The following is a 25,679-nucleotide window of genomic DNA, read 5'->3' as shown; positions in this document are numbered from 1 at the left end:
AAATGGCTACTTAATACAGTCTGTTTATGGGACAGTGTCAATATACATAAATGCAAATCTTGAGTATAACATATGGATCGACTGCATCGAGTTTTAAGTTTTCGAGCTGTAAAAAGTGCAGATGTCATGTTAAGAAATATATGGTAGTAAGTATAAGTGCACTGAGTAGTAAAATAGATATCTTAACTTACAAATTTACAAAATCAGGAATCTTCTTTCTCCTTATTTGCAGCAACAGTGTTGCTTACTGCTGTAATTTTTTAAAATACATTTTCAAGAGCTACCCAACATAAAGCCTTGCTGCTCTTGACTGAGGTAAGGGGCGTGCAATAGGCTTTGAACCTGCTTCGTGTAGCAGAGCCCAGGCTGAAGTCAGACCACAGCACAAAATAAATTATTTAAATATTTATCTGTTCTCTTTATTGACTCATCTCTCAAACTCATTCATCATTCTTACATTTCCAACATTTCACAGTAAAACTGCTCGACAATGAAATTACACATTCATTTTGTTTTCAAAAGCAATGCAAAACATACAATACATAATTTGCATGAAAACAGTGGATTAGTCCACTTTGCAAAATATCACAGCATTCTGTTATTTTTATTAGAATTACATTAACATTATTACATAGACAAATCTGTTTTTGGTGTTATTGTCACAAAAAATAGGTAGTAAATCCAAGACAGTTCTTATTTTCACATCTTTTGGACTCATGCAAAACAAAAACATTTAGTATTAAATTCAAGCAAGAAAACAGACTAAACTTAGTAAAATAATAATTTCTGTAGTTTTTCTGTGAGGAAAGTCTGCTTCAAGTTTGTCTTCAAAATAGAAAATAAACAGTAGTTTGCCCATTTTAACCATCCATTTATTACACACCCAATGTCCATCATCTACTGCCGGACATCATGATTTGAGATATCTGAATGCAAATAAATGCGCACAGGGGCACACTTTAAATTCCTTGTGAAGTTTCAACTGCTTACTGCAACCAAAACACAACTTGGACACAAAGAGGTACCTATTTAGAGCAAGTTTCTGGAATTTGCAACTTGATTTATACACTATGGTAAAATGAATAAAAACCCATGGCTTCCTGGAAGGGGCGAATGCACACTAAAGATTGACAGGTGGGAAAAATCTCAGCATGCTTTAGGGAATGGTTTATCAAGTAAACATTATTTGCAGGTAACGGGCTAAAAAAATCCAAGAATACCAGAATGTTTTAAGTCAACACCCACGCTGTATCTGCATGTATTTAGAACCAGCTGCAAGCCTTTACAGAAAAGCATTCCAGAAATGTCAAATATTAACAAGAACTCCGTCCAGTCACCTTCTGGCTTTCCTTTGAAGAGTTTGTTGATTTAGACTCTTGGCATTAAAAGATAGAAGTCCTGTGGCAGGGCAAGCAAACTATCTTTCAAGCAACACACGAACACACATAAAACGTACTTTTATACTTGAAAGGACCCACATTAATATAATGCATTCCCAAACACCTTACCCTAACCTTGACAATCACAACTAGATGCCTAACCCTGACCAAGACCCCAAACCTAACCCTAGCCTCGACTTAAAACTAATTCTAATCTGAACCTTAAGGTAATACTTCACCTGCAAAATTACCATTTGTAATCAGTTACTCACTGTGTAATACATTGAATTCATGAAGACAACTTTTTTTTTCTCACATGCCCACATAATAAATGGAAAATACCCAAAAAGGTGAGCCCTCTCCATAAACTGAAGTTGTCAGGGTCCACATTTAACAACGCAAAAATGGTACATTATAACATGTGTTAACAAACTCTCACACAACTTGAGCAGTATAATCCAAGTCTCATTTATCCTGTCGTATGCTCAGAACTTCCCAAACACATGCATTTTCACCAAAACCTTTCAATATAAGCCACTTTTGCCTATGAGTAGCGTGCCCTGAGCATGCACATGCATATGAGGTCCACTTGAGCAGAGTTCAAATGCATATGTGCCCAGATATGTAGCCCAGAATGTATTCACAGTAACAAGCAGTGAGTAAGTGAGGCACAAATAATTATTTTGCAGTATTCCTTTAAAACCACATCAGATCCCTCAAACTCACACAACTTTAAAAAAAAAAAAAAAGGATGAACTCACAAAGTGCAACTGTGTTACTACCTACAGTTACTACTACCTAACCATATACCTGTATATCTGTAAGTTAAATGTAAATGAACATGTTATTACATGCAAACACAGTGAACTAGAAACTGGACTTTCCACCCCACAGCAGCATAGCATCTCTGAAAATCTCTGTCTCGCTCCCGAAGGCAAGTCTGCATATAGATCGACTGTCTGAACTCAAAGCCATCATCCAGCCTCGCTGCTGAACGCTTCAACAACCAAAGTGCATTCAGTCATTTTTTCTATTCAGTGGATAGATTTTGTCACCAGTCTTTTAAACAACACACACACACACACACACACACACACACACACACACACACACACACACACACACACACACACACAAGCAAATGCGCACACTGTCTTAACTATGAGTTTGTATGTTTCTTGTGAACAAAAAAAGAAAAATTCAGCAGGGAACATGGATTAAAAAGACATTCTTGTCTTGCAGTGGGTTTCCTAAAAAAATTGAAATGCTCTAACCATACTGTAGGGAAGACATATATCAGTCTAAGCACACAGTCTTAGGGAAAAATCACAAGACCTGTGATATGGTTTTCAAACATATTCCTTCATTAGCAAAACATATCGCAGTTTTTTCCTCTTAAAGAATTTATATTATCAATGGCTTCACTTCCAATCTTTACCATAAACAGTCCCTTTAACAATCCAGTGCTCGTGACTGCAGCGATCGATGCTTTGCAGGTTGAAAACACATCTTTAAAGGTCCAAGCAAAGCTCAGTTTCTGATTTGGATAGAAACAATTATCATAGGCACTGGTTAAGCCCTCGACTGGAAATAGAGCAAAGGAACTCCTTCTGTTAACTACACAGGATATCTGAGTGTGTACAAGATAGGATGCGTTTGCACAACTTGCATGGAGCTGCAGGTCCAGCTGTCGCCTCTCTGTAGCACAGCAGATAACGTAAGGTGAGTCGCTGAGGGTCTCTTGTCACTGCAGCAGCCTACAAAACAAAATGGAATATATATTTATTGCACTGTCAATACATTTAAAAAAAATAATCTATACAGTACAGTAGTGGCATCAAAAAACACACCTCCCTACTCCCACTGATCCTAACAAATATTTAAATAAATACATGATTAGCATACTTTCACTACCTAATACATATAAAAGAGAGGTGTGTGTGTGTGTGTGTGTGTGTGTGTGTTTGTGTGTGTGTGTGTAAAAAAGCAGCCACTGTGCAAATTAGACATCCTTACCAGTAGGTTTACAGTTAACCCTGGATCACAGTTTAAATCGTTTAACGTTACAGAATGCTACAGATTTAAATACAATCTAGGTTTCAGAGTAAAAAATAGAGATTGAAATGTTTCTTTAAATGTAATCTTTCTTCATTTTAAGCTAGATTTAAAGTTTGGTGCAACAGAATTTAAACTTAGACCATGATGATCAGGTTTAAAAGTTAATCTTTGTTGGTGCAATCCAGTCATAGACCGTACTAACAGTCACCGTAATAGTCTTACTTTTCTACAAACCAAAGCTTATAGCATCTTAATTTTTTCTAAATCAAAAATTACATAAAAACTTCATACATAGGTTCTTTAAATCCTGAAAATCAGCCAAACACAAATAGTATTTAGGATTTATCTGCATCACTTACATTTCCCCTTCAATTTATCACCTGCCTGTCTACATTTTTGTTGAAATGTGAAATAAAAATCAAAAATAAGGCAGTCGAGGGCTGGGTGCTACTAATGTGCCATCTTTCAAGAGGCAGATTGAACCAGAACGCAACTATAACCAGCACCATTTCACAGCCGACTTACCAGGTATTTCCGAGTTTGGAGCTCATCCTCTTCTAGGCGTTGTTTTTTAAGTGTGCATCAGGCCAATGATATAGTTCCTGGTGCGGATGCAAAGCTCTGGGTAGTCCTGCACTAACATCAACTTCCCCGTGTTTATCACAGACCGATATTAACAGAGGAAAGATATCGACCAGCTGTGATTTGTTGTTTCTGGTCACATGACATGTAGTACACACTGCTGCACAGAGAACCCCAGGAATTAGTCCTAAAACCCAAAAATCAGTTCACATTTCAGGTACTCCGGCCGAAAAGACTTTAAAGTTTTGTTCTGCGATATAAAATAAGTCAGTAAATACCCCACTGTGAACTGTGGTTCCAGGGCGCCTGGTGGCTCAGTGGATAGAGCGGCACCCCACATACAGAGGTTGTATCCTTGCCACAGCCACTGTGGGGGCGGGTTCGATTTCAGCCTTGGCCCTTTGCTGCATGTCGCGCCCTCTCTCTCTCTCTCTCTCTCTCTCCTCCTTTCACGCTCAAACTGTCCTTTCCATTAAAGGCAATAAAAGCCCCAAAAAAAAATCATCAAGTGAAACAACACCGAACACAGGTTTTCAGCCTCATAGTGGCAGTAGTTTAGACCGATTATAGCCTGATGTTAGCTTTTCACTTCTGGCGATGAACAAAACGTGCAAGTTTCATAAACTTTTGTTTACCACAGAGCTTATCCAAAATCCAAAGGGGAAATCCCATAGGCTTTTTATGAGGGTGATGTTAGCTTCTGGGTTAGCCTACAGAAAAACATCATCCCTGGGGTACTGTATTCCAAAAGTTTTCTCATTTCATTGCGCTGCCGTCATGCCCTGAAAAATAGGTGCTAGGGAACACTTGCCAGCTGTGGCGGCATCACTCTTGATTTTGAGTGCATCGTCCATGCGTCTACATTTACAAGATTGAATTTAAGGGTGTAAAAAGTGCATTGTGTGAACGCGCCCTTTGAGCATTTCTGAAGCTCTGGCTAGAAGTAACTGCACATGACTTACACTCTTATTAGATAGAAATGCGGTCAAAATGTGTTTTGTGCAAGAGGGAAGACTTGTTAAGTCATAAATGTAACGACTGTCTGCATATTGTAGAAACCAGCGTGGAATACTTAGAGTGCTTCCACTTCTCAATCCAGCCACCAGGCAGATGAGCGACAGCTCTGTGGAGCACAGCGATCTGCAAAGTTAAATATTTGTCTGTAGTGGAATCATTGTGTCACTGGGAGTTTTGTGGAATGCCAGTTGAGGACGTCACATTTCATAACATGCAGTGTCATCACACCCCGTCCCGCCGAGTAGCAGTGTAGAAACATCACCTTGGGCGCCAGACAAGCCATTCAGCGACACACTCATCCTTCAGTGTAATGCATCAGTCTCAGTCTACTTCACCCCGTCCATCTCCCCGCACCACATCTCTCCGCATAACTGCTGGCAAAACTGCTCAGAGAGTGGCCTGTGCTTCACAGTTCAGTCTGTTTTAAGATCAGATCTTACAAACCAGAAATAACTGACACACAGGTCAGTAATATACAAAAAGAGGAGATCAGTCTAAACACAAAGTATATCCATTTACTCAATTCAATTCAATTCAATTTGATTTATTGGCATGAATGTTTGTAAAACAATATTGCCAAAGCCTCAGATGGTGACTTACTCACCATTGCATTTGAGTCTAAATCAAAATTTGTAAAAACAGAACAGTATTGAGTTTGGGAGAAGGCTGAGACGGAGCCACGGATATAAACTATGAACAGCTCAGAGTAAATTTGTAAAATAAAATAAAGTTTTAAAAAAATTGGTTGAGGCACACAGTTTGAAGTTATGGCACTGCCGCCGCCTCCTTAAAGTGGTGATCATGCGTTGAGAGCATCTCTGCGTTTTAATCTGTCTGAAGACAGTGCATTCCCATCGTCCTATTTTCATGTGCATTTTCAATTTGAGTGGGAAAAAAACTAGAAACACTGCTTTCTGATTGTATGCCTCAGTAAACAAGTCAAGTTTACATCACTGTCTGTGAAAACATGGATGTTTCAAACACACCTACCCCCCAGCAGCACAGAAGATCTCTACAATCAGCAGTTTCAAGATTAGTGTCACCAATTCAGTCACTGACCAAATGTCTCTGCTTCTGTTCCTGAATTATTCATCCCTCATTCATCCCTCTTTCAATTAAACTCATCAATGGGCGAGTGGATGACACACAGAAACACAGGAAGCCCCTCAGATCTGCTGTAAGCTGTTGTTTGAGTGGACGTACAGAACTTGAGTGTGTAAGAAAATGTGAATATGTTAAGTGTGTTTGTGTACCTGGATAACATTTGTAAGTATGTGAGAAGTGTGTGACCATTTTGGGTGTTTTTATCTCAAGCATATGTTTGCACGTGTCCTATTTAATGTTTATATACTGTGTTGTTTCTGTGTTCTGTATTGTGATGTTTAGTTTGAATTGATGACTGACTGATTTGATGAATTCTTGAGTTATGGCCAAAACATGTTTTGTGATGTTACAGTGACCTTTGACCATCAAAATCAAATCAGTTTATTCTCGAATACAAGTGGACATTTAACCCAAATTTGAGGAAACTCCCCAAGGTGTTCTTGAGATTTTGCATTTATTAACCTGTTTGCTCCTTAATATTTCATGGTATTTTTTGAATGCAAGTGTTAGTCACTGACAAAATACTGCAAGTTTTTTTTTCCTATCCTAACACTATATTTTCTTTGTGTTCATGAAAAGCCTAAAACAAACCCTTCCTGCTTACTCTACAAAAAAGCAACAAAATGTTTATTAGAGCATCAAGTATGGACTTTCCTTTACCTTTTTCAAATGAGTTTGTCTGCAGGAAGGTGAGCTCTTCCTGTGTGCAATGACTCGACGTAGGCCAAGGCACTCTGCATAGAGGTCAGACAGTAGCCTTCCTCTCCTATCAAATAGCTGCAAAACAGAAGCAAACGTTAGCTGATAACAAACCATCTTAAAGTTAAAGAAATAAACATGGTGGTGATTTCCTCCATTTATTAAAACTTTTTTCAAGAAAACTGCAAGAAGTCCAATAGGCACACAAACAGAAAACCATTTCATTCAAACAGAACAGAACAAAGCGAGGCACGACTGCCCACAAAAATTCCAACTATCCGAGCACAGAATAGGATCCAATTTATTTATTTTTCTGAAATTGCCACATAAACATCTTCCCATAGTGAATAATGTAGAAAACATCTCTGCTCAACATTGAACATGAGTTCAGAAAGGGACTTTTTTCTCGCTTTATTAGAGCTGGTATACATGTATTAAAAAGTTTGGCAGCGCAATGAAAGAGGGGAGTGACGGATGGAGGGTTGTGTGAGAAGAACAAGTGATACAGAAGGAGATTTGTTCCGAGACAGCAGAAAAGAGAGAAGGGGGGTGAAGAGCGAGTCAACTCTGGCTGACCTTCGACTAACTAGAGCAAGACACGAGACCCACGCTGGACGCTGCACTGCACACAAAGACTAAGCTATGAAGGAAGGAGATAAGAAGATGCTTATCTCTTGACTGTGGTAGGAAATAAAACATAGCTAATGGAGGGTTGTCCTGGCACAATACCCCGAATGTCCATGCTAAAGTTAAAATAAAGAAATTAATTACAATCCTCAACAAGCAACCAACAAACAGTGTAGCTGATGCAATCTTAATTCCATTAACAAAAACTGTGATGAAAAATATTTGTTTGCAACCTTTCTTGCCCCACAAAGAAAATGTGACAGAAACTAAAAAAATTAAACCTCAAAAATTAAAAGTATGACTAATAGGATAATAATTTTTTTACTAGGGCTGTAAAACAATTTTTGTTTTTTCTATTGTTTCCCACAATGGTAATACATGGTCACGACATGTCAACATGAGGACGCCGATTAGACTTTAGTCTTGAGTAGCAACTGACTGGTCTGCAGTCAGTTGCTACCCTCTCAGCAGCACTGTGGTTAACTTCTTTGACTTAATTTTATACACAGGGCTTAGTCAATAAAGCTTTGCCGTTTTGGCGATGCAGCTGCCCACTGACATCAGTCTGATTTGCTGCACCTTCTTGCTCGGATCAGCTCGAGACTGTTTTACGGACCCCAATATGCAGAAATATTAAAATGCAATGAGCTGAAATAACACAATTATATTGCATGCAAAAAAGTGCATGATTTTTGCCCCAAACTGCATGGGACTAACATAAAGTGGGCATATCTGTAAAGGGGAGACACATGTATCCACAGAACCCATTTTCCACATATCTTGAGGTGAGAGGTCAAGGGAAATGGCCATGCAGTTTGCCCCCCCCAACCATTTTCTAATTAACAAAAAATGATTTAAACTGAAAATTGGTTTTGTACTTTTAGTATACATAGAGTGCCAGAGTGCATAAAACAGCATCAAACTCCCTAAAACCTAGACACATCCTACAATCCTAGAAACATCCACAAATCCTAGACATGTCCTAAAATCCTAAAAACATCCTGAAATACTTAAAATGTCCTCGAGAACAATATATCCACCCTCTCATAGCCTTGTGGCCTGTCGTGGCCTCTCCCTTCACTTGAACCCTTCCAACCCACTGAACAAAATAAACACGAAGTAGGACTTTATTTGTATTTTTATAGAGAAGAAAAACTAAATCCCAAATATCCTGAGATTCCTTGGCCACTGCCAATCTAACCAGCTGGCTTTTACAGCCCGCTGTTTTTATGGCAGTGAGCAGACCTCTGGGGTGTGGTCTGAACTCACACGCAACGATACTCAGCGTGACGTAGGAACTCAGCTCAAGACCGCCAACCCTCACCTACTCTCCTATCTTGGTATTTGCCAGCATGTTTTCAACCTCAGTGTGGCAGCACTGGCTTGTGCCTATAACCTGCTTAAAAACAAACTTGTCAGTGCTCACGTGTGGAAAAATGTTAATGTAGTGTTAACCTACCTGTGGTGTCTAGAAGGCCTTTTATAACTGTAACATATTATTTTGATCTAATTCCATAGTAATTTTAAATTAATGTGTTCCCCATGATATAAATGCTTTATTAGAGGTTTTCCCAGCTTGTGAAGATTCAAACTGAAAGCACTGTTGTTGTTTTTTCTAATTTAAAGCTGTAAACACAGCACTGACTATTATCACAAAATGAAACTGATGTAGTAAATGTATTAGCAAAAGAGCCTTTTTACATATGCAGCTGACAAAGAAAAATACAAGCTTTCAAATGTTGTGCTTTTGGCCACCTAATGAATGCAAGCAATATCATTTTGTATAACACTAAAAAATACTTAATATAAAATACTTTTTAATGGGTCCACGGGAACCCTGAACAGGAACTTTTCAATGCCCTCAAAACTGAAAATTTGTCTCTAATTTTGTGTTTTTGTTGCAAACAAGGGAGATTCATTCACCATATTTTTCCATCATGATGACTCACCCTTCATGAATGAACTCCTCCAAAGCAGCGCATTCAGACACCAGCTGAGGACACTGGCACCGCAGAGCCACGAAGGACAGGATGGGCAACAGGTCGTCTGCACCGCTGTCACACGAAAGAAGGAAGGAGACGGTGAGATCATGTAAGAGGAACACATGAGTAAATAAAAAGAGCAGAAGGGAAAACATAAAGAGTGACATTTACAGAGGCTGATGGCATGTGCTCCCCAGGGGACTGAATGGAAACTAAATCAAATGTAGCCCTTAATGGGATGCGTGTTCAGGGATGGAAATGATAAAGCTTTTTTTCTCTCCCTGAGATCTGTTGGGAGGACAGATTGCAGCCATGGAGATGATGACAGCCTGATAGCATTCTCCCTGTGTGCAGACAGTGACCATTTGTTTATCAGGACTCACACGCAGGGGCTAACTGCTTGCTTGCTAGTTTGCGTGAGAAGGTAGGTGGCTGGCCCTCGACTGACCCAGCCGCATGCAACTGGATACTCTCCTTCTGCAGGGTTCTGGAAGGTGTGGACAGGCTCATGTAACCACTGAGAGCTGGACCTCACATGCACACACACAATCACAACCCCGAATTATAATCTTCTGAGTTCACTACTGTAAACACAGACATTGATCCACTCGCACTAAAACTGGTTTCTCTGCATTCCAAGGATACAATGCACTTTTCCCACATGCATAAATACCGACTTTAATGAGAAGATTAGGCTCCATTATGGGTTTGCAATTCATTCCATTTCAGTGGAGGATGAAACCAGTCAAATAACACAAGAAATCGCGAAAAAAAGAGGGGGGGTCTTAATTAACAGGATACAGGGGAAAAGTGGTGACCAATTTAGCAGCACAATAGAAGAAGAGAAAAGAAAGGGATATGAACAATAGCACACTAGTGAGCAAATGAGCTCCGAGTTGGTCATGGACAAAGAACTGACAAAAAATGGAAATGCTGCTGAATGAATAAAAGAGGGCAGCGAGAACAATGAAATGCGTTTATGTGTGTGAGACTGTGAATTAAAAAGTGAAAGGGTACAGCAAAAAAAATAGTCAAAACCATGAGGAGAGCGAAATATGCCATGACAACACAAAGTACACTAATTCTTGCTGAACTCTGAGTTTGTCTGTCACTAGAACTCTGTAGCACTTCCAATTTCCAGCTGTGTCAGGCCTTGATCAAAAACACTTTATGTGAGTCACAGTGACATGTCAAAATGCAACATGTATTTAGATGGACTAAAAAAAGCAGTCACATATGGGTCTACTGAGCTGCAATCAGGACAGAAAGAATGTGAACACTGGTAGATCGGAGGCCGGTCCAAATTTACCCTCTTCAAAAAAGGAGCTTGGATTTAAACTCAGTGCCAGCATTTTATGTTTAATTCAAAATTAAAGTTTTATGGAATTAAAGCTGCCAGGGGCCACTGGCTAGATAATGACATTGTAAAATGATGAACGAGAAGTGCCAAAGTTTGCCACTGAAAGCTGTTCCTTTGAAATGCTGGTTTTGATTTGTGTATTTTTAATTCTGGCAGAGTTGCACTGATTTTCGGTTAAGATGGTGACAGATTATATCCTGACATGTCAGACATGATTGGATTCTTGGTCTATACAAAATAAACAAGAAAAAAAAAACAAATCATTGATTCAGATCTCCACTGTGGTTCGGCCATGTTTGACTCATGTTTCTAGGTAACAAAACAAATCCTACTCAGCATGATTAGGTCTTCATTTCTTGGAGCGACATGTTGTTACCGAGTTGTATATTTTATCGTCCAGAGTACACAAAAAAAATCCTTCAACGTCACAACTTTTTTGGGTAAAAAGCTTTGAGAAGAGCCTTGCCCGGTCAACTCTTCTACTCCGCCATCTCTGATCACCTCACACATATTCCAATACAAGGAGACAGATATGGAGCAGGACACATAGCCTCAGCCATTCTTAAAAACCATTAGAGGCTCCAACAAAAAGAAAATGGTACCAGAAAAGTGTGTATGAAAAGTAACATGACTTTTTTTCCATGCTTTGTTCTCTGATGCCAGGTGTTTGAGGAATGCACTACAGAGGACTTTTACAAGCATTAATGATATGCACTAAAAGCCTCTTTGTTTTGTTGTTGAGATATCCCATGGGTTTCATGTCAACTATTTTAAGCTCTAATAAAAAGTGTCTAATCTCAACTTAAAGGTTCAGTGTGTAGGATATCAGGGGATAGATTGGCAGAAATGAAAATATAATAACTATGCTTTTTTTAGTGCATAACCAGCTAGAAAAAAAGAGCTGTAGTAATTCTGTTAAAATGAGACGTCTATATCCGCAAAGGGAGTTGGTCCTCGTCCAAAAAGATCCCCATGTAGCACCACCATGTTTCTACAGTAGTCAAGAAAGAACAGACCAAACACTGCAGACCAGTGTCAGACTAAACGCGCTTGATAGGGCAATTTGCGTTTCCACATGAGCCACAATAGTTTGCAGCCCTTCCACCGTTTTTTTTTTTTTTTTTTAATTAAAAACTGCTTTATTCAGTGTTTTTATGGGTTTAAATCACCACATCCATTCTGGAGAAAGAGACCTCTAATTCAGCTTCTGGTAAAAAAAAACTCCTAAATGTCTGGATCATCAGTTATCAGAGAAGAAAGGTGAGCATACATTAGCAGCTGCTAGGTGCTAGCAGCCTGTCTCCAACAGGCAAAACAGCATCTGAGAGACACTGATTTGTAACCTGAAACTGCTTTATTCTGTGTCTTACCAGTTTTCATCACCTGGGGTCTCATTTATAAACATTATGTACCCACAAATCAAGGCCTAAAAGTGGCATACACCACTTCCCATAAAAACAAACTTGATGGGAGAGTGTGTGTACCTGTACGGAAACTCTGACCCATGTGTACGCACATTTTTGGAGGCAGGGGAGACTGGCAAGGCAGACAGTGTGGTGATGAATTGTAGCCAGACTGTTGAAATTATATATATAATGACGCCTCTCACGTCAAATCACCTAAAATCGCATGTTACTTGTAGATCTGCTTTATCATCGACATTCAGTCCAGTCCTATATTTATGTTTGTGATGGTGGGCCGTAACTTTTCCATAAGCACAATTTAGTTGTAAAAATTATGAGCCAACTCACATCTCACTGAATTCCACTCATTCTTTTTATCAGCACTGTCTTATTTTTATCTATCTTATCTGTCTTATGTATCATCTCCTGCCCAAGAGCGCAGAGGAGACAACTGGACTGTATGTTTACCCTGGGAGACAGCTTTAAAGTGAAATGCGCTCATCAAACAGCTTTAAATAACTGCAAAACAGAGAGTCAACAGTGTTAAATAGTATCCTCTAATACTGTATATAAATATTACCAAGTACAGCTTTTATTTTCATACAGTTTTAGTGTGTAAAATTGCTGCAGTCAACACGGCTGTGTGCGTACAGGATGCACTGAGACACCGCTATGGCTATCACAGACACTCTCCAGTAACATAACCGCCAGACCTTCACCACCTGTACAATAATGAAACCTGAATAAATAAATGAATTGTGGTCATCTATCATGTCATCTATTTTTGGCGGACAGCAATTTCAGCTTTTGTCCATACATACACTATAAATCATACACCCTTTTTTTGAAAATGAGACATGGAAAAAAACTCCTGTACAATGAACACTGAAGGAATTTGAGAGAAGTTTCAGCTGATTGCAATCCTCACTGCTAGATGCCACCCAGTGCCCCTAAATCTAACAGTCTAACTGTTTCTTTTATTTGGTGTGTTCTCAGAAGTCTCAGTCTTTGCTTATATAATAACGACGCAAGAAATTTTCTCAGTTCACCAACTTAAAGATGAGAGTTAAACTAGGCAGTGATGAGGCTGATTATATGAGCCTCACAACTTTTTTCTCCGGATGTGTACACAAGATAATGGGCCTCATTTACTAATATTTGTTTTAATGTGCTCTACATCAAGTTATAAGATGTGTATTTACTTTTTTTTTTTAAGAAAACCGGGCCATCGTCATTTGTGCGTACGCATGGTCTGAGGCAGTTTTAAATGTTTGAAGAGTATGAAAAAATTCAAGTAAGAAAATATTGATAAATCACCGATTTCTGCTAAAATGGTTGCATGCATGGTTTAACAACAGATTGGTGCAGGCCAAAACAAGAAGATTCACATTGGAACACACATACATTAACGCAGAGGAAAATGTTTTTAGTCAAACGTTGTTGACACAAACCGCACTGTATGTTCTCCACAATGGGTGCTACAACCCACAGAGCCTTTGTCTGACTCTGTGCATCATCATGGATTCCACAAAACTCCATCTCTTTTCTTTTCTTCCCCAAGCCCCTTGTTGGGCCCTGGGTCTGTTCCAAACCCAGACATGACGACCCACTTTTAGGCCTGGCTAGGAAGAGGCACTCTATAGGGGGGAAATGGACCTATGAGAGCCCCCGCTGCGCCAGGCTTAGCTGTGCACTGATGAGACCTGACAGGGCAGCTTCCAAGGCACAGAAACCTTAAATGATAAGTGGGTATTTCCACTGGACAGTCCTTTCCCTCCCGATCATAAGCACAGAGTCAAAGGAAAAAGGGCTCTTATTTTGAAGTTTAATGAGGTATACTTTGGAGGAATTCAACTAGAAGAACAACACGACACTACAGTCCTGCACTGATCCGTATGCTCTTCTTACCCATAAACTATCACACTGTAATGTCAGTATATGTTATGAGGTGTATTATTTTACTGGTTTTCCATATCCAGTAAAATGTCCTGCAGTAACAAACACCAAAACCCCCAAAAAAGTTTCCACTTGTTGCAACATATGATTTACTCACATGGCTGCTGTTTTGGGTGTGGAGTCAACCTCGTGAAGGCACCTGTAATCCTCAGCGCAGGCACAGATCAGCCGTAATGTCCTAACTGTTATAACACACAGCAAATGCAATTAATATGTAAAACCATGTAAACCATGTAAAAGGCCTGTGCTCAGACTAAATGTACAGTAAACAGAAAGAAAGAAACAGCTAATGGTTCATAGCTTAGCAATGTAGCAAAATGTCTTCCTATAATTAAAAACACAACTGTTCCGTTAATTAGTCCCAGATGACATTGGAAAAAGTAATTTATCCAATTACATATCAAATTCGGGTTACTGTGAATGATTTGCACTCTGCCCACACTAACCAATGTTGCACGTTTTGTCAATAAATGATAAATGGTGCATCAGGAGCTTGGGTGCAATTTATCTATGTACATGTAGGCACTGAAAAAAGTATTGTAAAGGGAAATGCTTGGATATCCCCTCAAAACATGGCGAATTTCTCCTTTAACATACTGCCAACTTATGGGAAAACCAGTAAAGATGATTTGGCCTTGAGTAAATTTGTTTATATGGACTGATGGATTAACCAATACAAAATCTACCTAAATGAAATTCACAATGTAAGTTTTTGCCTAAACTGACACTTGCCCATTTCAGGACGACACAATAAGCTTTCTAGCTACTGTAGCTGGCAATAGCAACAGGTCTGATGGTGCACACTGACACACCACAAAAAAGGATTGAACAGCCTGCTGCAGCACAATCCACTGACAAAACAAGTTACTTCATAAATGCAGAATGTCTCTTAGCAGACTGAAATCAGATTTTGCGTAGGAAATTATATTCACTCCTTTTCACCTTGCAGATACTCTGAGAAAACAACAGTCTGAAGCAGCTAAGACGAGAGACAGCACCAAGGCTGAGGTCATGGTAGAAAAGGGTGGATTGCCTTCTTTGGGTTGAAATGATACTCTCTAAGAGAAGCTCTCTGTCCCGAATCAGCCTTGTGTGAGGAAAAATAAAACAATCGGGCTGACTCACCAATACATTCCAACTTCCTCTGTGGACAGCAGTCTTTAATGAGTAGCTTAAGCTCCTGAACAGCAGACTCATATGGACAGGAACCTTGAAGTGTGGCAGGGTCTTTGGGGAATAGTTTTGAGGGAACACCTACATCTCCAGGTGAAGCGTCACGGTACAACTTCATACTTGTCTCAAAGGCCTGCTCCCTTTCCCTGTGGACCCTCCTGAGAAAGATAGACAAGAGATAAGACTTGATGTATCACACACCAGGGAAATTCACAGCAGCTCAAGAGGCAGAAGCAATAGAAAAAAAGGCAAAAAAGAGATTGAAATTAAAATCATCAATTCAGATCAAAACTAAATAGCTGATGTGCTAAAAAAGGATAAATATATTACCAAAAAAATCAAGATCAAATAATGTAAAATCAAAATACACTACATACACCTTTCACTGTTACAGATACTGTATGTAAATGATTGATGGTTGCACAGGATAACTGAAATACACACATGGCATGTTGTATATTTACTGTAAAAATATAGAAATAGAGCCTATACATATTACTGCACGGCAAGAGGTTATGGCACAGTAGGAGACTGCAAAGCTCTGTTGAACAGAAAGATATCAAAAATACGAATATGTAGTACATATGTATGAGTTTTTATGATGACTATGAATAAACAGAATATATATAAACTGAGGTAGAAATACGGCAAATTTTCTGTCGTGTTGTAAGTAATGGATAATGGAGGCAGAGAAACAACAGTGTTACAATAAGTTAAATTGTCTTTTTAAAGAGTCTGACTGTTGTTGGAATATAAGGTTATCAGACTAAAAAACACAGGCAGGGAAAGCATGTCAACAATTGGATATTTGTATGCGAGGCACACTACCAGGCATTTTGGAAGAAGAAAGGTATTTTCAATAAAGTTTCTGGTACTGACTTGATGGGTAACTTTTTCAACTCTGCCCCTATTGTTATTTTGTTTTTGCCAATAACATGATCAGAGATCAAGTCTCTGGCAACATTATGCTAAAGATCCCTACAGAGATCACCCTCTTTGTTATTTGGCTGAAACAGCCCCGAAATCGTCACCATCCAACCGACAACACTGCATTTACATAAACAGTAAATTTATCATCATAAAAACACACTTCTATGGAAAATCTACATAGAAAAAAGCTTTTCATGGAAATCATCTCTGCAGAGAATAACAATATGACCCTGATGGTGATAAAAAAAAAAGTCAAAAAAATCTATATAATCAGCACAGTTTCAAGGTGGTTCTGGAAGGTTCTTGAGTTATGGCCAAAAACATGTTGTATTAGGTCATCGTGACCTTGACCTTTGACTACCAAATGCTTATCAGTTCATCCTTGTTCACGAACATAAGATGGATGCAATGTCACAGTTACATTGACCTTTTAAGACCAAATTCTAATTAGCTCATTGTTGAGTTCAAGTGAATGTTTGTGTCAAATTTGTATAAATCCCCTCAAGCTGTTCTTGAGATATCAGTTTGACATGAATGAGACTAATGTTAGGTCACTGTGACCTTGACTTTTGATTACCAAAATCTAATCAGTTCTTCCTTGAGTCTACTCAAATGTTTGTGCCAAATGTGAAGAAATTGTCTCAAGGTGTGGTTGAGATATCAGTTCTACATGAATGAGACCAATGTTAGGCCATTGTGACCTTGACTTTTGACCACTAAAATCTAATCAATTCATCCATGAGCCCAAGTGGACGTTTGTGCTAAATTTGAAGAAAACCTCTCCAGGCATTCTTGAGGTATTGTATTCACAAGAATGGGCCGGACATACATACAGACAAGTGGACTTACAGACAGCCCAAAACATAATGCCTCCAGCCACAGCAGTCGCAGGCATGGAGGCATTTTTTTTTTTTAAAAAAGAGAGAGATTATGGTGCAGAGGTCTTATTTTGAATGTCTTTAAAAATTTTAAAAAGTAAATGGCTATGTCCGGATGTGGGAGAGGGAGACTGACTGAACCTCCCACTTGTTAAGTCAGTGGCTTTCATACCAGGCAGAGGGGGAGCACAAATGAACAGGGGGAAATGTGGTATGAACTCAAGTCAAATAGCTGAACTTTTTCACAACAGATTTTGACACAGGAGTCAAAGTTGCTTATATCGTTACCTATTGCGTCAATGCATTCCAATTAATGTTGGAACCAAGCAATTGTTATTATTATTATTGATTTATTGATTATACCTCTGCTCTCCCTGCCACAAAATATCAAAAGGAATGAAGGAGGTCTATGAAGATTTTTTTGGCACAATGAAAATATTTAGAAAATACAACCAAGGTGGACTACCTTTTGATTAGGAGGAAAAAAAACTTTTGTCTTTCTAAAACCAAGAGGTCTCTATTAGTGTACCGAAAATTGCATGTCACATTGTAAATGGTACTGAAATATGTCCAATGATAACATGAGAAGAGGTACACAAAATGAGAATCAAACCAGCAGTAGCTGAAGCAGAAGCAAAAGCCGGGGAGAGGCTGACATACTTAGAGTAGCACTGCCACATGCTGGTCAAGACTCACACTGTAATTCTAGGAAACAAATCATGCCAACCAGATTTAATATTTGCTTTAAATGCAGTATAATGATAAAGCTTAACATTACTAAATGCTTGAAGCCTCTGACCACTTCCAAGTCAACCATTAACATACAAGTGCTGTTAATTTTGGAAAAAGTCACATACAGACACATAGCTCATGGGAATGTATTTGAGCTCAACCTCCATAGCCTGATACTGCAACTCAAGATTTTGCTGTGTGAAATACAACTGAACCAATTCATAAATGCAAGAAGGTCAAATAATGTATCAACATTTAAAGAGCAGTCATTTGACTTTATGTAAGCTGCTGCATGTTTGCATGTGCAAGTCAATAAAATGTAGTTTACATATGATTCCTTTGACATCACTATTTCTTTCCTATCTACCAGCAGCCACTGATTTGAGCAATTTTTTTTATTCTGCTGCCAACTAGCAATAAATTTGATTGATAAATTTCCCCCCAAGTGTGGGAAAACAACATCATGCATGGCCAAATCTGTTGGCAATGAAAGCTGAAGGCACAAATTTGCTGCCACTCTGGCTGTTTGCCTGTTGCTTTCTGCAATCTGATTGGCTGTTTGTCAAATACTGTTATTTTCATTTGCATGTAGCAGGAATAATTCAGTATTTCTTTTAAATAAAGTTGTAAAAGCTGCCACCATAATGTAGGTGTTGTCCTATAGCACACATTTGTTCACGTATGCAGTGTGGCAAAAGTTTTAGCTAGGGTGTATGTTATAAACTGCAGACTGAGTTTTAACACCTCAGGCATTCAGATATTACCATTTCAAAATGTTATCCCTCACTGTAACTGACTTACTGATTTATCCTGCAAGATAAATTTTAAAACTGGAACTTGCTGTATGGAAATTTCATATTTTTGTGTTAGTCCAAAAAATGATGCAGTCAAACACGTAACTAAACAAACATGGAGCTGTGGGAGGGACAATATCCAGCATGTTTAATCGATCATCAACAGTGCTTTGAAGAGTAAATACGGTCATACTCCAATCAAGGTCTGACTGAAACACTGCATACACTGGAGAGCATGCGCGGCGTGAGAGGTCGAAGGAGCTGAGTCCCCTTGCAGCGTGGTGTGCAGTCATTTAAATAAGCTAAGAATTTAAAGAGTTAACTTATTCAAAACTCTAAAAAGTAAAAGAGAGCATTTAATTCCAACAGCAAGTCAAGAAAGATAGACATTCTTTTAGGATGCCTAGCATAACTCGATCTCAGGTGGCAAACCAGGTGGACATACCAAGCAGAGAAAACTCAAGGTCTGATGATTTGGAAAGTAAATTAGACAAACTTCTAAATCTCCCAGCAGCTACCAACACACTGCTTTCATTGTTGGTGAAAAGAGGCACAAGTCTCTCTTCTGCATCCCTTCTGTCTTTGTCCAAAAGTGAATTAAGTGTGGAACGAAATTCAAGAATAAATATCTATTATTTGTAAAACAAAAATTCAATTCTCAGTTGAGGTGTGTATTTTTCAGAATGCCAAAATAAATCAGATATCCTATGGATTGGCAGGTTATGTATTCTTCCATATTGGAAATCCTGGAATCAAATAGGATAATTATACAAAAAATAAATAAATAAACACTGCATATAATGATTTGCAAATACTCAGAAAAAATTACCAAGTTTAACACTTAACACTTCAAAGCATGAGGACATGTTTTTGGTCACAAGGATTTAGGCTGCAGTACCTGAAAAGAGCCACCAAGGCGCTCCACAGTGGAGTGAAGAAGGCTTCCTCTATGCTGGCGAGGCACAGGTCTTTAGAGCTGGCTGTGTTTAGACACTCAAAGGATAGCAAGCATAGTGACAGAAGCTGATCTGAAACATAAAGAAACATCCACAGCATTTATTATCCAACAACTTTCACATGGATTGTAAGTAGGGATGTCCCGATCACATTTTTTTTTTTTTTTTACTCCTGATCCACATCCCAGTCATTTAATGTTGAGTATCTGCCAATACTGAGTCCCAATTCAATTTATCCTCACATCTTTTGGGCAGATTACACTTCATAGATAAGCAATGTTGGCTTTAATTGTACTTGCAGCAGTGAGTAATGAGTGAGGTTGTTCAAGCTCTGCACCGCTCTCCACTCCTCCTCTCTCAACCAAGCAGGGCGGAGAAACATCATGCATTATAGTTGAATGCAAAACACAAGTCTCTCACACTGAGCTGAAATGAAACGATTGCATAACTGGTAAATAACGTAAATAAACATTCTCATACTGCGTTTTTGTTTATGGTGTGTGGTGTTTCGTGGAAAGCCGCTGCTCTTACACACACAAGAGTTAAACAGAATGAGAGACATAAAAAGTTATGTGAAGGAGAGTTGACTAACAGTGTGCTCCATGATGTAATACATTAAATTAAAACACCTGTGTGACAGCTGACATAAAACAATTGTTTGGACTGCTTTATAAGCTAAATACAGCCAATCCTGATCAGTCCAAAAATACCTTGTTTGGCCCAAATACCAATGCCTGAGATGAGATTGGGGCATCGCTAACTGTTAGTGTAAAATTCAGCCATTAACATTTTATCAACAAAATAACACACTTTCTACACATGCAAACCCGAACCTCCCATCCTCTGTCATCATAATTACCAATAGCAATATGAATGTCTTTGACGGTTGCCTTCAGGTGTTCTCTCAGTGCTCTCATCTCCAGCTCCTGGACATTTTCCTCATCCTGCTCTGGCTGCACTGAAGGATCACAGGTCAGCTCTGAATCTGAGCCGGTGTCATCTGCGCTGCCGTGGGGCGGGGCCCAGTCCAACTGGGTCAGGAACTGCTCCAGATCTTCAAATGAGTTCTCCCGATCAACCGGAAGCTGTGTTCGAGGCTCCTCCCCTTCCTCATCATCATAGTTGGAGTGGAGGTGGTGAGAGAGTGAGGGGGAGAGTGACGAGCTGGTGCTGAAGCTCTGGCCACCAACGCTACTGCCCCTGGTTGATTTCTTCTGGGTCTCTATGATCAATAATATTTTCACATAAAAAAATGCATTAATGCTAATGAAGCATCCATTAGTCATCATGATCTAACCCAGTGACACTCAACTTACGGCCTGCAGATCAAATCTGGCCCCCGATAGAGTGCCTACTGGCCCCCTAACCATTTTCTAATTCACAAATAAAATGAAATGATTCACACTAGGAATTGTTTTTATACGTTAAAGATACATAAAGTGCCAGAGTGCATGAAAACAGCATCAAAATAGTGTTTATTTACAAAAAAAAAGCCAATGGGGAATCCCCAACATCCTAGCTAAGCTCCTAATGCCCTAAAATCCTGGAAACATCCTGAAATCCCACAAAGATCCTAAAATCCCAGAAATGCTCTAAAATCCCAAAAACTTCCTAAAATCTGAGAAATGCCCTAGATTCCAAGAAATGTCCTAAAATCTTGGGAATGTCTTCAAATCCTAGAAATGTCCTAAAATCCAAGGAACGTCATATAATCCTAACCTAAATCAAAGTGAGAGTGTAGTGACTACCATGACTTTTGTCCTGCAGTGTTTACATGTTGCCATGTCCATGTTTTCAGCTCACCTCTTTGGTTGGCTTCAAATCCAAAATTTTGCCATAATGGCACAGTTTCCTTTGAGACTTGAAGACTTGAAATAGACTTTAAGTGTAAATAAACTCTTCAAGTCGTGGTTAGGCCTGTAAGACGCATCTCAGAGGAGAGCCTGCATGGAACTGGTGCAGACAGCTGTAAAATGAAAACTGGAGCTAATCTGCTGTGCTATAGACATGGAAGTGGAAAAGCACGTCTAATATGCTTGCGGTTTTGACACTAAGTAACTCTACAATGGCTTGTCTCCTCACCCCAAAAATACAAATGGATTTCTTAGCAGTAAATTACAAATGGTCTTAATAGTGATTTGGTTAGTGATGATTAGCGAATCAGGATTAGTAGATGATGTACAGTATAAATCCTGCTTCTTTTCTTGCGTTATACTGTATATTTTCCCATGTCTCAGTAAAGAATAATATTTGGTATCTGAATGGATATAGTGGCTAACTTTCACTGATACAATTTCCTAATCTGGTTGGCAATTTCCTAAGTTAAGAATAAAATCACCTGATATAAAACAAAAACAGTCAGAAGCTGTGAAAATGAACAAGACAAATGTGAACCAAATCTTTACCAGATCAGCCCTCCTCACAAATACCTGCCTCCGCCCCTACCTGGATGATTCAGGTTTTGAGTGCTGCGAGAAGGCCTAAGCGGCAGGGCAGGACTCCGGGGAAAGCCTTTACTGACGATGGGGTAGAGCCTGTTGTAAATTCGGTACTGGTATTTCCTCAGCAGCTTCACCACTGGGTGGTCAGACTGGCTGAGGACAAAATATAAATGTTAGCTGATGCTCGTTTGACCTGAAAATGTGACATGTCCAGTTACAAATGATATGATGACTGCATGTCCAATCATATATATATTGTATGTAAATTAGAAACAAATTAAAAATTAGAGACAGCAATTGGGGTATTTAAGGAATGTGTTTACACTGATTTCCCTTTTTTAAAACACTGATATATATATAAAATGTTGCAGACCATAACTTTTCCTTTTTTCCCGACAAATATTATATATATTTTTAGGATGCTTGAACAATTAAAGGTAAGGAAGACTGGAATGAACGACATACATATTTGAGCACAAACAGATTTTTGTAGTTAATTGATTTAAAGGAGCTCTATGCGAAATTCAGGGGGGACCAGATATGTGCTGCTGATACTGTCCCAATATCAGCGGCAACCTGTTAATAAGCGCAATGTAGAACAGCGGAGATGAGCTAGCCAGTGTGATACACACATACACTGGCACAAATGATCATTCGTATATCAATAACTCACCTAAATTTTATTCAGTAAGGCTGCCCCTTGAAAGTCGAAGAGTCGAAAGATCAATCAAAGCCCCTCAGTCGACTGAGATTGCTCCAAGCTGAGCAGATGTTTTTCTCTGTGCAGTGTACCTCTGGAGACGTTTTGGTCCCCAGTTATAGCTGCGGAGTGAGTGCTCCTGACTCTGACACTACTCTTTGCAGCTGGGTTAGAAGTGGTGAATTCAAAGCTTACAGCAACTTAATATGATACAGTGTCTAGCTTTTGTTGATATCTAGTGTCTGCAAAAATGTTGTTGCACCTTTGGGATTTATTGTTAGCACCGTTAGCTTGTTAACTATATTATGTGAATGCTGCTGTCACCCTAAACGTCCCAAGGAGCCCATTCAGACATTAAAACTTTGTATGGAAAGCAAAACTAATCAACGAATATTTGTATTGAACTGCCAAAGCAAAGCTGACTGGCATAAAGCTGAGTCAGATAGTATTTAGAGAGAAAATTTTTTTCTCACATGCCTCCACGGTGAACAAAGATTTCAAAAATGGCTAACATCCTTGATAAACTGAAGTTAAACTGGGCCCCATTTAACAACAGCAAAACTTATCAAAACATCCATTTACAAACTCTCACACAACTCCTGCGGTATAATCCAGGTTATATTTATGCAGCAGTTTATTCAGTACTCTGCAAACACAGGCATATCTGCTATTCAAAACACTTCTGCATAAAAGGGCAGGCTCGCTACTCATCAGCGCCTGAGACGGTCAATAAATCGGGAATGTTCTCTTTTTTTTGGATTCTTCATTCACCATGGAGGCATGACAGAAAAACAAAGTTTTCTTTACAAAAGTGAGTAATTGACAAACAAATGATTATTTGGGGTGTGATGTATTCCCTTAAGAGTATGTAATTTCAATCTTGTGTCATGCTAACCTGAGCCATCTCTGAAGATAACAAAAGGGAAACACAAACACTTCTGAACCATCCAGTATTGACAGGGCTGATGCAACACAACCAAGCAAGACTGAATCGACCTTTTGGACACATCAGAAAATCAATTGGTGTGATGACAAAACAAAAGCTGTCATTCAGATTAGTTTCTAAATATAAACACTGCTATATCTTTAAGTATGATGGCTGTATGATAGAGGCGGACCGATTATTGGCTGTTATTCAGCATTTTTAAGATTAGGCGAATCATTATGTTTTTTGTCAGATTCCAAATAAAAAAAATTAATTTGCCCATCAACACTACAGAAGGTTACTGTGCCTCTGAAAGATGAACGCTGCCTGGGGCTGCAGCGGTGAGTACAGGGAGCTGTGTGTAACAACATAAGGAGGCAGAAATTACTGAGGTTGGAATAAACATCACAAGCCACTCAAGTTGCAAAAACAGCCAGAGTTTCCACTAATAACATTCTGCTATGGCCTCAAAGAATATAAAAACACAAAAAATGTAGGTATTGATGTGCTTTAACTCCAGTTTAATGTGGGTTTAATGTGTATAAGAACTGTAAGGAGGGAAACAGGGAGTGAGACAGTGCCTGGATGCGCACAAGAGATGCCACCAGATACACTTCAGTTGCAAATATCAGTTTATCAGTCTCCTTGATTAATAATCATCAGTATCAGCCCTGAAAAAAACATCGTCGACCCCAACTGTATCAGCATGTGTTGTATTCCTAATTGATAGTATCATGGAGAATCTCTGGCTGAAATGCAGATTCAAGCTGTTTGAACACCAATTGAGCCCTCAAAACCGATCGGGAACCAGGGTCTACAATCAAGTTACGCTGTCATATTGAAGTTTAGTTTTTATGAAAATATTCTGCAATTGTTGTATCACAGAAATAGAACGAGTGTAGAACAGACATTGAACTATTTGCTGTGGCCATTTGAAAAGTACAAAAGAAATGTACGATTTTTGTTACCTTGACAACACACGTCACTGCGGCACTTAAGCGCATCACATTCAGTAGTTCGAAAACTCAAAATACAACTGTACACCAATAAGTTTTTCTCTTTCACCAAACTAAGATTAACATCCAAAAACTTTATTCAACCTGAACAGAAACAAAATAAAACTCACCAAAACGGTCGTAGTTAGTCCTGTTGGTTATCTTGTTAGTTAGGTAGCAAAATGTTCCAAGAATCAGCAAATTTGGTTTGATGGGAGTAAACCCTTAATTCACCAAATAATAATAATAATTATCTTTTCTATAACCTAATCTAATTACTCGTTCTTCTAAGGCAGCTATAGCTTCAGTTTACATGTTTCAACAGACATGCAATGATTGGCAAAGGGGAAAAAATAAGGGAGATAATTTAAAAGTAATGAACTGCTTTTTGGAAGAAAAACAGATGCTACTTCTCGCTTGCTCATTTGGCTTTTAGTGCAAGACTTTACCTCAGCTAGTTTGTGACTTGCCACATGTCTGTTTGTGTGTACAGAAGTTAGTCCACTACAAAAGTTGCAACAGTACACATTATATCAGCTGCTGTTCTACTCACATGCTATTTCTATGGTTTGTATGAACAAGAACTTTCAGAGCCGGAGAAGGTCAACAACACAACCACAGACATCACTTTAAAATACCCTGAAATGGTCATGTAGCGAGCAGTTACCTGAGCAGGTAGGAGACTAGACCTGACACTAATGTGACATCATCAGGATTCTTCCTCAAGTTGGCTTTCCACAGTTTGGGCCATTCCTAAAGAGAAAAATAAAATCTTTAAATTGTTGGCAACTATATCTATAATTCCATACAATGCTGATGAGTGGATTCATTTTAATTTAACAGATCATTATAAAATTGATCAAAGCCAGATTTGACATTTAAAAGATTGAGTTGTTGTGTTTTGGCATTTCATCTAATCATATTCTGAATACTACGAGTAACTAGAGGCATCACTTTTCTGCCTGGTAAATTGTTATGCCATTTAATC

At 38.9% G+C, this 25,679-nt stretch overlaps 1 protein-coding gene across 2 annotated transcripts in view; it reads right to left on the bottom strand.

The window, feature by feature from the left end:
• Positions 1-1,961: 1,961 nt before the first annotated feature.
• vps9d1 (VPS9 domain containing 1) overlaps positions 1,962-25,679 on the bottom strand; it is a 38,139-nt gene continuing 14,421 nt past the window's right edge. For both annotated transcript variants that reach the window (XM_042496572.1, XM_042496571.1), the window contains exons 9-17: positions 25,359-25,444; positions 22,076-22,224; positions 20,490-20,852; positions 19,573-19,702; positions 15,293-15,498; positions 14,265-14,349; positions 9,416-9,520; positions 6,801-6,917; positions 1,962-3,136 (exon numbers count right to left, since the gene is read on the bottom strand). In XM_042496572.1, the coding sequence (XP_042352506.1) occupies positions 6,806-6,917; positions 9,416-9,520; positions 14,265-14,349; positions 15,293-15,498; positions 19,573-19,702; positions 20,490-20,852; positions 22,076-22,224; positions 25,359-25,444 (1,236 nt within the window). In that variant the 3' untranslated portion in view covers positions 1,962-3,136; positions 6,801-6,805. The remainder of the gene's footprint in view (positions 3,137-6,800; positions 6,918-9,415; positions 9,521-14,264; positions 14,350-15,292; positions 15,499-19,572; positions 19,703-20,489; positions 20,853-22,075; positions 22,225-25,358; positions 25,445-25,679) is intronic.

The sequence above is a fragment of the Plectropomus leopardus genome, chromosome 11 (genome assembly GCF_008729295.1).
Source record: "Plectropomus leopardus isolate mb chromosome 11, YSFRI_Pleo_2.0, whole genome shotgun sequence".
In the NCBI taxonomy this organism is placed as follows: domain Eukaryota; kingdom Metazoa; phylum Chordata; class Actinopteri; order Perciformes; family Serranidae; genus Plectropomus; species Plectropomus leopardus.
The sequence above is the reverse complement of the archived record's forward strand: the minus strand, read 5'-3'. Positions and strand labels throughout refer to the sequence as shown.